Source organism: Phocoena phocoena, chromosome 2, assembly GCF_963924675.1.
Source record: "Phocoena phocoena chromosome 2, mPhoPho1.1, whole genome shotgun sequence".
Classification (NCBI taxonomy): Eukaryota; Metazoa; Chordata; class Mammalia; order Artiodactyla; family Phocoenidae; genus Phocoena; species Phocoena phocoena.
The window spans coordinates 147877156-147895023 of record NC_089220.1 but is presented as its reverse complement, the minus strand read 5'-3'; the positions used below and the strand labels follow the sequence as shown (position 1 = coordinate 147895023).

General features: G+C 43.0%; 1 protein-coding gene across 2 annotated transcripts in view; it reads right to left on the bottom strand.

The window, feature by feature from the left end:
• The window catches only part of WDR37 (WD repeat domain 37), a 56565-nt gene that overhangs the window by 21320 nt on the left and 17377 nt on the right, over positions 1 to 17868 (bottom strand). For both annotated transcript variants that reach the window (XM_065871396.1, XM_065871397.1), the window contains 6 exons: positions 17234 to 17329; positions 16871 to 16935; positions 13448 to 13583; positions 12448 to 12519; positions 8355 to 8399; positions 6214 to 6290 (listed from right to left, as the gene is read on the bottom strand). In XM_065871396.1, the coding sequence (XP_065727468.1) occupies positions 6214 to 6290; positions 8355 to 8399; positions 12448 to 12519; positions 13448 to 13583; positions 16871 to 16935; positions 17234 to 17329 (491 nt within the window). The remainder of the gene's footprint in view (positions 1 to 6213; positions 6291 to 8354; positions 8400 to 12447; positions 12520 to 13447; positions 13584 to 16870; positions 16936 to 17233; positions 17330 to 17868) is intronic.

The window sequence follows — 17868 nt, the reverse complement described above, 5'->3', positions numbered from 1 at the left end:
ACTCTCAAATTCATTCTACGAGGCCACCATCACCCTGATACCAAAACCAGATAAAACTGTCACAAAAAAAGTAAACAACAGACCAATATCACTGATGAACATAGATGCAAAAATCCTCAACCAAATACTAAGCAAACAGAATCCAACAGCACATTAAAAAGATCATACACCATGATCAAGTAGGGTTTATCCCAAGAATGCAAGGATTCTTCAATATACACAAATCAATCAATGTGATACACCATATTAACAAATTGACAGAGAAAAACCATATGATCATCTCAATAGATGCAGAGAAAGCTTTTGACAAAATTCAACACCCATTTATAATAAAAACCCTCCAGAAAGTAGGCATAGAGGGAACTTACCTCAACATAATAAAGGCCATATACAACAAACCCACAGCCAACATCATCCTCAATGGTGAAACACTGAAAGCATTTCCTCTAAGATCAGGAACAAGACAAGGCTGCCCATTCTCACCACTATTATTCAACATAGTTCTGGAAGTTCTAGCCACAGCAATCAAAGAAGAAAAAGAAATAAAAGGAATCCTAATCAGAAAAGAAGAAGTAAAGCTGCCACTGTTTGCAGATGACATGATACTATACATAGAGAATCCTAAAGATGCTACCAGAAAACTGCTAGAGCTAATCAATAAATTTGGTAAAGTAGCAGGATACAAAATTAATGCAGAAATCTCTGGCATTCCTATACACTAATGATGAAAAATCTGAAAGTGAAATGAAGAAAAAACTCCCGTTTACCACAGCAACAAAAAGAATACATAGGAATAATCCTACCTAAGGAGACAAAAGACCTATGTGCAGAAAATTATAACACACTGATGAAAGAAATTAAAGATGATAAATAGATGGAGAGATATACCAAGTTCTTGGATTGGAAGAATCAACACTGGGAAAATGACTATACTACTCAAAGCAATTTACAGATTCAATGCAATCCCTATCAAACTACCAGAGGCGTTTTTCACAGAACTAGAACAAAAAATTTCACAATTTGTATGGAAACATAAAAGACCCCGAATAGCCAAAGGTATCTTGAGAAAGAAAAACAGAGCTGGAGGAATCAGGCTCGTGGACTTCACACTATACTACAAAGCTACAGTATTCAAGACAGTATGGTACTGGCACAAAAACAGAAATATCAATCAATGGAACAGGACAGAAAGCCCAGAGATAAACCCATGCATATATGGTCACCTTATCTTTGAAAAAGGAGGCAAGAATATACAATGGAGAAAAGATACCCTCTTCAATAAGTGGTGCTGGGAAAACTGGACAGCTACATGTAAAAATGAAATTAGAACATTTTCTAACACCAAACACAGAAGTAAACTCAAAATGGATTAAAGACCTAAACGTTAAGGCCAGACAGTATCCAACTCTTAGAGGAAAACACAGGCAGAACACTCTATGACATAAATCACAGCAAGATCCTTTTTGACCCAGCTCCTAGAGAAATGGAAATAAAAACAAAAATAAACAAATGGGACCTAATGATTAACTTAAAAGCTTTTGCACAGCAAAGGAAACCATAAACAAGACGAAAAAATAACCCTCAGAATGGGAGAAAACATTTGCAAATTTAGCAACCGACAAAGGATTAATCTCCAAACTTTATAATAAAAGCAGCTCATGTAGCTCAATATCAAAAAAACAAACAACCCAATCCAAAAATGGGCAGAAGACCTAAATAGACATTTCTCCAAAGAAGATACACAGATTGCCAACAAACGCATGAAAGAATGCTCAACAAGAATGCTCAACATCATTAATCATCAGAGAAATGCAAATCAAATCTACAATGCAATATCATCTCACACCAGTCAGAATGGCCATCATCAAAAAATCTACAAACAATAAATGCTGGAGAGGGTGTGGAGAAAAGAGAACCCTCAACACTGCTGGTGGGAATGTAAATTGATACAGCCACTTTGGAGAACAGTATGGAGGTTCCTTAAAAAACTAAAAGTAGAATTACCATACGACCCAGCAATCCCACTACTGGGCATATACCCTGAGAAAAACATAATTCAAAAAGAGTCACGTACCACAATGTTCATTGCAGCTCTATTTACAATAGCCAGGACATGGAAGCAACCTAAGTGTCCATCAGCAGATGAATGGATAAACAAGATGTGGCACATATATACGATGGAATATTACTCAGCCATAAAAAGAAACGAGATTGAGTTATTTGTAGTGAGGTGGATGGACCCAGAGTCTGTCACACAGAGTGAAGTAAGTCAGAAAGAGAAAAACAAATACCGTATGCTAACACATATATATGAAATCAGAAAAAAAAAAAGAAGGTCATGAAGAGCCTAGGGGCAAGACAGGAATAAAGATGCAGACCTACTAGAGAATGGACTTGAGGACATGGTGGGGGGGATGGGTAAGCTGGGACAAAGTGAGAGAGTGGTAGTGTATATATGGACATATATACACTACCAAATGTAAAACAGATAGGTAATGGGAAGCAGTCGCATAGCACAAGGGAGATCAGCTCAGTGCTTTGTGACCAGCTAGATGGGTGGGATAGGGAGGGTGGGAGGGAGGGAGATGCAAGAGGGAGGAGATATGGGGGTATATGTATATGTATAACTGATTCACTCTGTATAAAGCAGAAACTAACACACCACTGTAAAGCAATTATACGCCGTTAAAAATAAATAAATAGAGTAGCAAAAAAAAGAAAAAGAGAGGACTCAAATCAATAAAATTAGAAATGAAAAAGGAGAAGTTACAACAGACACTGCAGAAATACAAAGCATCCTAAGAGACTACTATAAGTAACTCTATGCCAATAAAATGGACAACCTGGAAGAAATGGACAAATTCTTAGAAAGGTATAACCTTCCAAGACTGAACCAGGAAGAAATAAAGAATATGAATAGACCAATCACAAGTAATGACATTGAAACTGTGATTAAAAATCTTCCAACAAACAAAAGTCCAGGACCAGATGGCTTCACAGGTGAATTCTATCAAACATTTAGAGAAGAGCTAACACCCATCCTTCTCAAACACTTCCAAAATATAGCAGAGGGAGGAACACTCTCAAACTCATTCTACGAGGCCACCATCACCCTGATACCAAAACCAGACAAAGATGTCACAAAAAAAGTAAACAACAGACCAATATCACTGATGAATATAGATGCAAAAATCCTCAACAAAACACCAGCAAACAAAATCCAACACATTAAAAGGATCATACACCATGATCAAGTGGGATTTATACCAGGGATGCAAGGATTCTTCAATATACACAAATCAATCAATGTGATACACCATATTAACAAACTGAAGAATAAAAACCATATGTTCACCTCAATAAATGCAGGAAAAGCTTTTGACAAAATTCAACACCCATTTATGATAAAAACTCTCCAGAAAGTGGGCACAGAGGGAACCTACCTCAACATAATAAAGCCCATATACAACAAACCCACAGCAAACATCATTCTCAATGGTGAAAAACTGAAAGCATTTCTTCTAAGATCAGGAACAAGATGAGAATGTCCACTCTCGCCCCTATTATTCAACATAGTTTTGGAAGTCCTAGCCATGGCAATCAGAAGAAAAACAAATAAAAGGAATACAAAATGGAAAAGAAGAAGTAAAACTGTCACTGTTTGCAGATGACATGATACTATACATAGGGAATCCTAAAGATGCTACCAGAAAACTACTAGAGCTAATCAATGAATTTGTAAAGTTGCAGGATACAAAATTAATGCACAGAAATCTCTTGCATTGCTATACACTAATGATGCAAAACCTGAAAGAGAAATTAAGCAAACACTCCCATTTACCACTGCAACAAAAAGAATAAAATACCTAGGAATAAACCTACCTAGGGAGACAAAAGACCTGTATGCAGAAAACTGTAAGACACTGTTGAAAGAAATTAAAGATGATACCAACAGATGAAGAGGTATACAATGTTCTTGGATTGGAAGAATCAATATTGTGAAAATGACTATACTACCCAAAGCAATCTAGATTCAATGCAATCCCTATCAAATTACCAATGGCATTTTTTACAGAACTAGAACAAAAAATCTTAAAATTTGTATGGAGACACTAAAGACCCCGAATAGCCAAAGCAGTCTTGAGGGAAAAAAACGGAGCTGGAGGAATCAGACTCCCTGACTTCAGACTATACTACAAAGCTATAGTAATCAAGACAATATGGTACTGGCACAAAAACAGAAATATAGATCAATGGAACAGGATAGAAAGCCCAGAGATAAACCCACGCACCTATGGTCAACTAATCTATGACAAAGGTGGCAAGGATATACAATGGAGAAAAGACAGTCTCTTCAATAAGTGGTGCTTGGAAAACTGGACAGCTACATGTAAAAGAATGAAATTAAACACTCCCTAACACCATACACAAAAATAAACTCAAAATGGATTAGAGACCTAAATGTAAGACCGGACACTATAAAACTCTTAGAGGAAAACATAGGAAGAACATTCTTTGACAAAAATCACAGCAAGATCTTTTTTGATCCACCTCCTAGAGTAATGGAAATAAAAACAAAAATAAACAAATGGGACCTAATGAAACTTAAAAGCTTTTGCAAAGCAAAGGAAACTACAAACAAGACGAAAAGACAACCGTGAGAATGGGAAAAAATATTTGCAAATGAATCAACAGACAAAAAATTAATCTCTAATATATATAAGCAGCTCATGTAGCTCAATATTTAAAAAACAAACAACCCAACCAAAAAATGGGCAGAAGACCTAAATAGACATTTCTCCAAAGAGGACATACAGATGGCCAAGAAGCACATGAAAAGCTGTTCAACATCACTCATTATTAGAGAAATGCAAATCAAAACTACAATGAGGTATCACCTCACACCTGTTAGAATGGGCACCATCAGAAAATCTACAAACAACAAATGCTGGAGAAGGTGTGGAGAAAAGGGAACCTTCTCGTACTGTTGGTGGGAATGTAAATTGATACAGGCACTATGGAGAACAGTATGGAGGTTCCTCAAAAAACTAAAAACAGAATTACCATATAACCCAGAAATCCCACTACTGGGCATATACCCAGAGAAAACCATAATTCAAAAAGACACATGCACCCCAATGTTCATGGTTGCGTTATTTACAATAGCCAGGTCATGGAAGCAACCCTAAATGCCCAATGACAGACAAATGGATAAAGATGTGGTACGTATATACGATGGAATATTATTCAGCCATAAAAAGGAACGAAATTGGGTCATTTGTAGAGATGTGGATGAATCTAGAGACTGTCATACAGAGTGAAGTAAGTCAGAAAGAGAAAAACAAATATATATTAACACATATATGTGGAACCTAGAAAAATGGTACAGATGAACTGGTTTGCAGGGCAGAAATAGAGACACAGATGTAGAGAACAAATGTATGGACACCAAGGGGGAAAAGTGGCGGGGCGGTGGTGGTGTGATGAATTGGCTATTGGGATTGACATGTATATACTGATGTGTATAAAATGGATGACTAATAAGAACCTGCTGTATAAAAAAATTAATTAATTAAATTTTTAAAAAAAGGAAGCAGGCACAAAAAAAAAAACTTTACCCACATGCAAATGATATCACATGCACCAGTGACGTACAGGATTTATCTCACATGAAAGACACACAAGTTGTCTAAAATCAAATACATAAAATATTAAGAAGTATAACTTAACCACAAAATTTTTAAGAAGTAATGTAAACATTTAACATTTGTGGAAAGGAAAGTGAAAGCAAACACACCCGGATACAGACAAAGACTCGGCCCTGGTCGGCTAAGCAGCCAGGCTAGGGCCAGCACTCTGGCTGTGGTGAGTGCTCGCGTCCTGGCTGGCAGGTGTCCTCACATGGCCTCTCCTCGGTGCGTGCAACGAGAAGGTACAGGGAGCCCTCAGGTGCCTCTTCTCCTACAGACACCGATCCTACTGGATCAGGGCCCCACCCTTGTGACCTTATTTGACCTTAATGACTTCCTTAGAGGCCCATCTCCAAATACAGCCCCATGGGGGGTTAGGACTCTACTCTAACCTATGAGTTTTGGGGACACACACATTCGGCCCACAACACAAATTGTAAGTTTGTCCTAAAACTCACAAGCATCCAGAACCTACCAACATACCCCATATCGTGCTTTCAGGGTAAGTAAATGTGCTGCTTACACTAGTGTCGGCTGCAGGCTGAGGAGTGGGCAGCTGAACCGCATACCTCCAGACATGGGCCGTCTGATCTCCAGAAGCTGAGGAGAGAAAGAGGGGAAATTACCCGAGGTGTAAACATGCGCTGGCTAGGCTCCTGCTAAATTCTGTACCTGAGGGATTGCAAGTGACTGACTATACTTAAACAGCTACTTCTGAGACTATGTAATGCTACTGAGAATAGCAAAAGTACACAAAGATAATGATTATCTATAAAAATAACCCCCCTTCATTTTAGGGAGGAAGATGTGAAGGTTCAGAGAAAATTTACAAGTTGCAGATTTTATTTTCCATCTGGCCAACCTAAGAAAACAGAAACCCAAAATAACTCAAGGGCACGTTCCCATTCACTGAACCTGGATGCGCCCCACAGCTGGCTATGCAGCCCCTGGTACTGAGACCTTGCCATCACCAGCCAGGCCGCAAGGCGATACTTGGACTTGGGAAAAACAGAGGACAGGTGAGGGGCACAGGCAGGCCCGCAGACGTGCGAAAGGGCCACCTCCACTGCCCCCACGACAGCACTGTCTGAACCCCACCTTCTCTGCGTGGCTGCACAGCTTCCCCAAGGCAGCAAATGGCGGCACATGTCTTGTGGCATCGAATGGATTTAGTGCCCGACCTGCCCATCTCCCTCCGAGTCAGCATCCTGTCCAAACCCCCATCTGGCGCTCCACTCTCCAGGCCACTACTTTATGTTTCCATTTCCCACTGCAGCTTCCTGACGTGTCTCGATTTCATCCCCTTCATTCCAGCCTGGTTGTCACTGGTCTCCGTCTCTTCCCAACCACAAAACAAACGGCCCACATAACTAGGTTAAACTCCTGGCCTCCTTTACTCCCCAGATGTTGATTCAGGCATCCACTAGCTCTGTGGGGGAGGCCTGTTAAAACTGGACCCTCAAAGGACCCTGCCACCTGATTGACTTGAGTGTAAGAGCACTGATTAGTCCCACTTCTGTCCTCAGTCCTGGGGTAAGCAGAACTGGCCCATGGGCCAAATCCAGGCAGCCACCACCCTGTAAACACAAACAAGGGTCACTGCCCACTGCCATATCCCCTCATCCGTGCACCATCTCTGCTGCTTCCGTGGCAACGGAGCTGAGCAGCTGGGACTCAGACCATGTGGCCTCAAGATGAAAACAGTTACTTCTGGTCCTTTACAGAAAAGCTTGCTGACCTCTTATCTAGACAAACACTCGTCCTTCAGGTTACCATCCGTGTCCCCAAAACACCATGGGGGTCCACAGGTGTTAGACAGTTTTATGGAAAAACTCAATATGATAAGGTGTCATTTTATTTTTTCTTTTTCTTTTAATTTATTTACTTATTTATTTTTGGCTGCACTGGGTCTTCGTTGCTGCACACGGGCTTTCTCTAGTTGCAGTGAGCAGGGGCTATTCTTCGTTGCGGTGCATGGGCTTCTCATTGCAATGGCTTCTCTTGTTGCAGAGCATGGACTCTAGGTGCATGGGCTTCAGTAGTTGCAGCACACAGGCTCAGCAGTTGTGGCACATGGGCTTAGCTGCTCCCCAGCATATGGAACCTTCCCAGACCAGGGCTCAAACCCGTGTCCTCTGCATTGCCAGGCAGATTCTTAACCACTGTGCCACCAGGCTAGTCCCTATAATCAAGGTGTTTTTAAACTATGTGAAATGAAGACAAACCCAAGGTACCACAGCTCTTTCCAGGAGAAATGCCTGGGAAGGAGTAAAGATGCGGGCCTGCAGAGAGCCCGACTCGGGGCTGCTAAATTCCTCATCTCTGTGCCGACGGCATCAGAGAAGCGAGCACATTCCCGCAAGCAGGAAGAGCGGGTGGCAGGGACGGGCTTTGTAAAAAGACCTCCAGGAGAACACGGCCGAGTTCAAGCTGACATTAAGTCAAGTTCACCTAATTCGCAATCCACTACTCATTTAAAAAAAAAGTACCCCTCAGTATAGTTTTCTTTATTCATTTCTCATGCAATTTGTAAAATGTCTACTAACGACTAACTTCTGTGAAAGGTGTGGCTAAGCCTGATACTACTGATGAGAAAGGAATGAAGACAGCTGTTTTCAGATCAGCAATAACTGCTCAATAAATAAAAAACCAAAATCAACATACCGGTGAGAGCCAACTGTTCTGATGGATGAAATTTAATGGAATTTACTGCAAAATAAAAACATTATAGAAACAGGTTTAAAACAAGAACATATCATCAATATTTATTATAATTACAGCATGTATTGCAAAGTTAAATTTAAAAACTAAAGAAACTATGATAGTTCAATATTAAATATCATAATTCAGTTAAACTATGAATAAACATGTAAGTTAAAGAGAACAGAGATAGTGCGACATGGCGTGGCCAAAAAAAAAGAAGAGAGGTACAATACAAAGCAACTAAATATGAATAGGATTAAATATTCTGCTCAAGAATAGGCTACACAGAAAAAGAATATTAATAATCTATTTTTTATACATAGGGAAGTCACCTAGAGTTAAAAATAAACCAGGATGAAAAAAGAAAACATAATTATAACAAGCAGAGGCAGATTATGGTGGTGCACACTGTTTATTGCCTACCCAACTGCCCACAAGCCCACCCTTCCAAAAACCCAGTCTGTTCTGTTCCATAAGACTCAGGAAATCAGAGAAGGCAAGCCCCTGATGGCCTAGGGACGGTTCGGATCGGAATGGATCGGGACCAGATGAGGACAGTTATGATACCCTCCCAGTCTCCTCTCCAGATGCAGGAATCTGCCCCAGGTGTCCTGGGGAGGCTCCGGCCCCATGACAACACTGCCCGGAGACTGACCGGTCCTGAGCCTGCCTGCCTGCCAAGGAGCTCTCCTCAGGCAGACAACGAGAGGCTGGAAGGGTGGAGGTCACTGTTCCCAGTCGGCAGCTCCCTGTCACCCCAACACAGGCCGACCCAAGGCACTGGAGAGCCAGCCCACACCCCCCACAGCCCACACACAGGACGTACAGGGAGCTTCCCAAACCTCAGCAAGTTCTCTCTTCCACTAAGACTCTGTCAGGTACACCATTAGACTGATACTTTTCTAAGAATCTGAAAAATGCTAGAAGATGCTCTTTCACCATTAACACTAGACCAGAGAGAACTGTGGGAAGAGCTGGTGAAAACTGTGACTGCCTTAAAAATGTTAAATAGAAAATGCCCCAAACAAACACTACTAACAAACAGTATTGATGCTCCCAATTTCAACCTTCAATTGTTACTTTCTGGTGTCTATGTGAACTCCAGCAAATCAGTGTTGCAAGCAGGAACATTGGTAATACTCACGGATGACCACAAGGTTTAAGTGAAGAACGCAGGCAACGTGCTTAGCCTAGAATCCGGCAAACAGTGGTCGCCAATGACCACCAGCTGCAGGGCCAGTTTATTCTCAGTACTGTTTACACAGACGTTAACAGCACAACATCACTACGTGGGGCGGGGGGACCCCAGCATGTGTGGGTGCAACGAGGCCTTAAAGCCCAAAGTCAGCGGGTCGGGCCAACCCACAGCCCCACCAGCAGCTTATTCACAGCACAACTAATGTCACTCACAGCAGCCACATGAGGAATAGAAGAGAGGGGGCCAGAGACCACAGTTCCTTATAACAAGCTCTAAGATCGTGTGTGTCTAACAAGACACATGCCCCCACCCGGCCGGCTCCACTCGGCTCCCTAACGCCAGGGGTTAGGGGGTGCGTGGGGGGAAAGGGCACAAACCTCAGGCACCTCCTCTCTGCAGGCAGCTCCGCCAGTCCACAGGTGGGCACATTCTGCTCAGAGGACCCAAGAGGAGGGAGGCAGGCGCTAGGCACGTCAACCCACCTGCAGGGAGCTGTGCTGATTAAAAACCCCGGGGCTCCACACTCCCCTGTTACAGTAACTCAGTCACACAATCAGCACCACCAGGTGAAAAAGGCAAAAGCAGGGCATAAACAGGACAAAGACAGTGCCCAAAGCAGCCTGTGCTCTGCTCTCTCCTCAGACTCCTCTAAGTGCACGACAAGTCTAGAAAGAAACAGGCACAAACTCATAGCAACAGAGACGGAAGACAGTGAGAAGAGGCACCCGGGAAACGCCAGGGTGCAAACACACGGGGCCAACAGGACACAGGGGTGATGGCACCTGAGTGGACACGGGGGTGATTGCAGGTGACTGAGTGGACGTGGGGGTGCATTTCTAGACTGCCAAGTCCCACCAAATGTCCAACACAATGCTTTTTTTAAGAAGACCTAAAAGACAAATCCTAAAGTCTTCCAGAGACAAATATCCAACTACCTATGAAGGACCAAGATTCAAAAGAGCATTATTAGACTTTTAATATCAATCCTGAAAGCTATGAAAAAACAAGTCAGGGACTTCCCTGGTGGCACAGTGGTTAAGAATCTGCCTGCCAATGCAGGGGACACAGGTTCAATCCCTGGTCTGGGAAAATCCCACATGCTATGGAGCAACTAGGCCCGCATGCCACAACTACTGAGCCCACACGCCACAACTACTGAAGCCCACATACCTAGAGCCCGAGCTCCGCAACAAGAGAAGCCCCTGCTCACCGCAACTAGAGAAAGCCTTTGCACATCAACAAAGACCCAACACAGCCAAAAATAAATAAATAAATAAATTTATAAGAAATAAAAAATCTAAAAATTTTTAAAAAGAAAGAAAAAACAGGTCAGCAGAGCACTACCTTCATTTTCAAAGAAAAGTACTTCCTACATAGAAGACTATACTCAGCCAAACTACCCATCAAGTGTAAAGGTAAAATACATTCTTCAAGCATTTTACAGTCTCAAAATTTTTCCTGTAAGACCCTTTAAGAAGGAAGCTACTGAAAGACAGGCTTCCCTGGAGAAAGAGAAAGAACAGGGTCCAGAAGACAGGAGGTAACAGAGGACAGAGGTGGAGAGAAAGTCCAGGAGGACACAGGAGGTAGACTGCAGGCATCTGTGCTACAGTCCTGGGTACCAACTGTCAGAGGGAGGGGAGGCTTCAGGGAGGGGCCAGAGTGACAGCAAAGGAACACAGACATGCAGGGAATGCCACATTTCAGGCAGATCTGCACGGAACAAGACCAAAATAAAAGGCCACTTTTCCCTTCAGAGGAAGCAAAACTGGGGATTGCAAGTAAGGTACGTGCTTGGGAGCTGTGAACTATATGGATGCAGCCACAAGTAGGTAAAACCTGAACATCCATTTAAATGGAAGTTGAGCCGTAACCATTTCACGATGACAAGGAGCACAGAGGGATGGAGGGAGGAAGCGAGCCAATCTCCTTCTCCTTAATAAGAGTCACTTCCTTGTAGAAAACTCCAAAATTAAGAAATAATAAGATAGACTAGTTTTTTAAATGGAAGAAAAAAGCAAACTATTTAAAACTGTTAAAAGTGGTCACCTTTTGAAAAGTGAAAATGAGGAGTGAGGAGGGATGAGGAGACTGCTGCGAATTTTTTATACAGGCTGGCTAACACTTTAATTTTTAGGTTGTCTATTTAGCCTGTCACATCCACTGCAGGCAGCAGCAGCCACCCAGACACAGACCTGGGGGAAGACAGTGGGTCCCAGCTGGAGGGGACGGCAGATGAGGCAGGAGTGTATGTGGGGCGGGGACATTCCATGTGGAAAGGTAGGAGCCGGTTCTCGCGCTGAGGCGACAGGGACAGACGAGAGCAGGTACCCTAAGAGAAGGAGGAGCCTGGCCACGGCCCTGACAGGACAGCAGGTACTCCCTCCCCCAACAGGACGGAAGACACGCAGAGGAAGGGGTTTCACCCAAGTCCGTGGGGGACACACCTAACCCTGGAGGCAGAGGGCGGACACCACTGCCAAGCCTGTCAGCAGGGGTGAGGGGTGAGTGGGCCGGGGGGCAGCGTGGCACATGGCCTGGAGACGGGGCACTGGGAGGAACAGAGACATCTGCCCACCAGTGCCCACAGGAAAAAGCCCCACATCCACACCCACCAGGATCCCAGGGGCTGACACACAAAGCACCTCTGCACCCGAGGTCCCTCCCAATGGAACACAGTTCATGATGCTAGTGCACATGTTCCAGCTCCAAAGTGTGCACAGGTGGCCAGTTTTCTACGCCACCCTTGGGACAACGCTGTTCAGGGAGCTGAGCTGCCCTTCGTGAAGCTCACACTGTCAGAGGCAGAGACCCGGCCCTCCCTGGGAGAGGACGGCCCGTGGTCCCACTGCTCACCTGACCCCACGTGGCCCGTGTACTTGGCGAGGCTCCGCCCCGTCTCAATGCTCCAGAGCAGAGCCGTGTGATCTGCAAGATTGAAACGAACATGAGTGAGCTGCCGATTTTATGGTCTTTTTAATAAAAGAGGAAGATAAAAATTCTAAAACTGAGAAGTTACATCACCACCAGTGCCTCGTGCAACTGTGCTCAAACTCCTCTGTGATCCAACTGATCCGAGAGGATAGGAGGCCGGTGACCCATCCGAGGCCACAGAACCAGCAGGAGGAACCTAGAGACCTGAATGCCTAGGCACTGTGCACTGCCGGCACCAGGATGGGGACTTGGGACACAGGGGTCACTTGAGTCAAGGGCTCATTATTTTGTTGAAATATTAAGACTTTTCAGAATATCAAAAGCTATATTCAAATGCAAGTAGCATCCAAATCCAGTTACAAATTATTTGAGATAATACATGCTCTTTGGACCTCTCCTCTCTGGGCAGAGTAATAAAGAGATAAAAAGGAGACTTAATAAGGGAAACCTGAAACAAAATGCCGATTATCCAAGTGAGATTTCAGAAATATCAGAAAAGGGTCTCTGTATTCTTTTCTTAAACTGTAATTTCCAAAAAAATCTGGGGTGCTCACATATGAACACAGTCTTAAACAAAAGAAAGAACTTTCTTCATCATTCTAATGACGTTAGCATTTCCTATTTCCACTATAAAAGGTAGGAGCTAGTGAGTAACTTTTCACAGGCTAGCAGTCATTTTCCACAAGTGAGCACATTTTTAATTTTAGGAATTTTTTTCTGAAGGATTATTAGGTTACGCACCTTAACTAGCTCTCAAAAGCATCTCCTCTCCAATGAGGAGAAAGGGGGGGGGGTCTCTCTAACACCACCCTGGGGCTCCTGACGGCGGACTCCTCTACATGCTTCGGTTTCAACGCCACTCGGCCACTTCCGCTTCCAGGGCAGGCCACGGCTGCCAGCAGTGAGGCTGGTGTGGACTCACCGGCAGATGCGGTCCCCAGCACCACAGGCTGCGTCCTCGCCACACTGACGTCCCAGATGCCATCCCTGTGGCCGATGTACTCCTTCACGAGCTGGCACACTGCCCTGGACGTGGTGGTCTTGAAGCTGGAGACGATCTGAAATTGTGATGGTAATTTACTGAGCGAATGTGTTTAAGTTAAAAAAAAATAAGACAGCATGTCTTGAAGATGCATAAATCACTGAATAGAAAATTTTAAATGTTACAGCAACACAACATAGGTGCAGCTGGATCTCACATAGCAGGAAGAAAGTCCTTACGAAGGCCTCGGAAGAACCCCACAATCCCCCCACTTCCAATGCTTGCCTACCTGTGTACCTTACACGTCCTCTCCCACAAATCCAAACCATCAGACAAAATATCCAAATTTTCAAAAAAAAAAAAAAACTTAGGAAGGTATACCCCAAACCCTTAACGCTAATTATTCTTATTACTTGGGAACTTGTGCTTTTTTATTTTTGGTAATGCATACCAACCACATATTATCAGGAGGAAAAGACTCCAAGACAGGGGAGGAAACAAAAGACAACACTTGTAATAGATGAGGTTACTGAGCATGGGCTCGGCACCGGCCCTGCACTAGGAAAGGGCTGTCGCTCTGCTCCTGTATGACACAAACAGCAAATAATTCTCACTTTCTTTTATAAGTGCATGAGGAAGATGCTAATTAAACACAAAGAGTTTGGTTTCTAAGATAAAAGATGGCTTTTCAGCTTTTAATTAAATTAGAATTAAATTAATCAGAATACTGAAACCGTAAAATCAAGTGAAAAAGAAAAATGGGTGGTATTACAGAGCTGTTTTAAACACTGATTTATTAGCAAAGCCCTAAAAATGTATCTAAATTTATTTTTAGTATAAAGGCTTAAAACACAATCCACTGTTCCACTACCTCAGGATGAGCCTTCAAATGATTCCTGATACAGTGAAAGACTAAAACAGATACACAACGGAGAGACCCACTCTTCCACAAGTTAAATAAACAGGCTCCACTGACTGGGTTTAAACTTAAAAGAAGGGCAGGATACAATATGAGCTTCCAAAAGAAAGAAGGCCTTGCTCAACCTCACACCTCACCTTCCTCTTCCTTCTAAAAGCTCATATCCCACCTAACCCGGCAACGCGGTCCCTCCACAAGGAAAAGTGCTTTTGTGCCTCTGGTGCCCTTCAGACGCCTTTAGGAGGGGCGGGGGCAAAGCGCACGGTGAGCGGTGGGAAGCTTCCCAGACAGCACTGTTACGAGACACAAACCGCCCTGACTCGACCAGCAGAAACTGGGGTCACGGTCAACACTCGGTCACGGCCAAGACTCGTGCCGACTGCATTTCCAGAGGAGTATGGGGAGAGGGCGTGCAGTTGATGATACTGAGCAAACGGTCTCAGGTGCTGCTTCCAGGTGTCCGTCATACTCTGACCACCTATGAACTACTTTAAAAATGTGGACTCAGACACAACTGCAAAGAGGCCCACAAGACAGACTGAATTACTCCCAGGGAACATTTGTGATGGAAAAGCAGAAGGATGCTTCTGAATTATTCTGCACTGAGATACAACTTAAAGTGCTCTAAAAAACCAAAACAGGCTTTTTCACAGCAAAAGATACTTATCTTTATAAAAACCTGTGTGAACAATTTCACAAGTTCCTGTAAAGTGGTTTGCCAGTTAGAATGTGGCGCTGCCCCAACAGGCCTTAGAGCTGAGTCCCAGGCCCCCAGGAAGGGTGGGTCTGCGGGGGAGTGAGAAGCCTTCCCGGCTCCACTATGAGAACTCACGCTGTGGCCAGGGCAGAACACGCCAGATCTCCATGTTCACCTTCACTCTTTAAGATGGGTGCAGAGTGCTATGAAGATGGTTTTTTCTAATCCAGATGAATTTTTAGTTTCTAAAATGACTGGGGCTTTAAATATGTCTAACACATTCTTTTAAAGCAATTATTGTACATATTTTTACCTTTGCCCAATTCTTAAGTTTTACTACTCATGGTAAGGGGTAACTCTATATAATCCTTTCTTCCTCTACCTCAGAAATGATCACAGGGAATTCCCTGGTGGCAGAGTGGTTAAGAATCCACCTGCCAATGCAGGGGACACGGGTTCGATCCCTGGTCCGGGAAGATCCCACCTGCCACAGAGCAACTAAGCCTGTGTGCCACAACTACTGAGCCTGTGCTCTAAAGCCTGTGAGCCACAACTACTGAGCCCGCATGCTGCAACTACTGAAGCCTGCACACCTAGAGCCCGTGCTCCTCAACAAGAGAAGCCTCCACAATAAGAAGCCCAAGCACCACAACGAAGACCCAACACAGCCAAAAATAAATAAAATTGAAAAAAAAAAAGGAATGATCACAAAGTTTTGGAATTCTAAGACCATACACTGTATACATAAACTGGAATAAACAATATAATTCCAAACAATATAACAAGAAGTTAGATAAGGAAGAACATAACCCCACCTGACATTTTAAAGAAGTAGTTTAATGTTAATTTATTAAAAACTGCAAAACTACTAAGTGTAAGCTAGATAATACAGAATAAAAAAATTTTAATTAGCCACTTACACTCTAGAGTAATCAAAGGAAACACAAAAAGTCAGCAATATTCAGATTTTTAAACAACAAAAAATTACCAAAGACTTTCAAATAAGCAGAAATAGCATAAGACTGAAGCTGCTCCTTGAATTGCAGTTCATCTCACTGTGGATATCATAAGAAGTAACTTTAAGCTGAAGAGAGCAAATTGGAAAAGTAAAAAGCTAACATTAACTATAGCCTTTACAGCAGACTCACCACAAATTTCAACTTTTTTCTAAGGTTTAGCAAAAGTAATGTACACTCATTAAGGTTAGGTAATTAATTTATCTTTTGTTTATTCCAAATACTCCAAAGTGGTGATGCACACAAAATTATCTCAAAATATTACCTCATAACAGTACTCCCCCATAGACAAATTAGTTCCCAAATAATTAAATCTTTGCCACTTTAAGAAGGTCAGAAGAAGATAATTTTTAAAAAAGCAAAATATGACAAATATCTCTATTTGCCTTGGACACAGACCTTCACTTCTTGATCATACTTAGAAAATTAAAGAAGCGGTGAACTAAAATGTAACTATAGCTCAGAACGTAAGTTCCACTGCTTTATACCCATTTATTAGCTTCTCCAAATTCAGAATCTCCATATCAAACCAAATAACAATACAAAATGTACTTTCCCACCAAAAAAACCACACTAACACATAATGTATCAGCCGCAGTAACAAAGGTAACGTCCAGGTGTCTATGCACTGTGGCCACTTAACATCAACAATACTCCTTTTAAAAATGAGGTTTCTATCGCACACATGTGCACACCCTACATACACGTGACAGGCTGAGAGCAACACGTACCTTGCTGGTGGAGGCCTTGTAGGTGGTCTTCAGTTTCTGAGAGAGCTGGCTGGTACTGTGACTGGCTGCAGAGACATAGAACCAACCATCAAGACAATCACACAACCAAAGCACCATGAACGTCAGAGCTGGGACAGGGAGACAGCTCGCCCCACCTTCTATTCCACACAGGAGGACAATGCAAGCCAGGGGCATGGGACACGGGGCTTCCCGAAACCTCCTCTTCCTTCTACACCCACACCCAAATTACATTATTCCAAGTCCTGATGACTACAGAAAGGAAGTGAGTCCTGTCCTCCACTAAATTCCAAACTCCCTCCGAGCGTAATGTGTAGGGCGAGCCCTGTGGGAAGGCAGCCTTACCTTTGGTTTTGAGCTGGCCCTTACTCAGCTCTGCCCCATCGATTGCTTGTCCTTCGGCAGCTAAACGGTCATTAAGAGTCTCGATTTCTCTGCGCACTGAAAAGTAAAACATAATTTTGATGTATATTCACCAAATCCAAAAGTGAACACATAAAAATGTTATACATTAGTACTGTCTAAACAAACACAGGAATGATACCCCAGTAAACAAGGTCACATTTACAGAGTTCCAAAAAACTCAAGACATCATTCCAAAATTAAAAAGCCCACCACACTTCCCACACCAGAAAGACCTTGTGCTATCGGGTCCTCAAGCAGGGCTCTTGGATTTCAACATAGTTCGTCTCCTTTGTACTTTATTCAATGCACTTAAAAATGTTATTCTGACACTGTCCAAAACTCAATGAAACACTTACAGTCTAGCTGAGAACACTGAAATTGGGGGAAAAAACATACAATAACAAAACCTAACTATTGTTGCCTGGCACCACAGAGCACAGTGAGGATTATATACCTCAAAGATTAAAAATTCAAGGGGGAAAAAAAAAAAAATTAACATTTGGGAGTTCCCTGGCGGTCCAGTGGTTAGGACTCGGCGCTCTCACTCTCAGGGTCCAGTTCAATCCCTGGTCAGG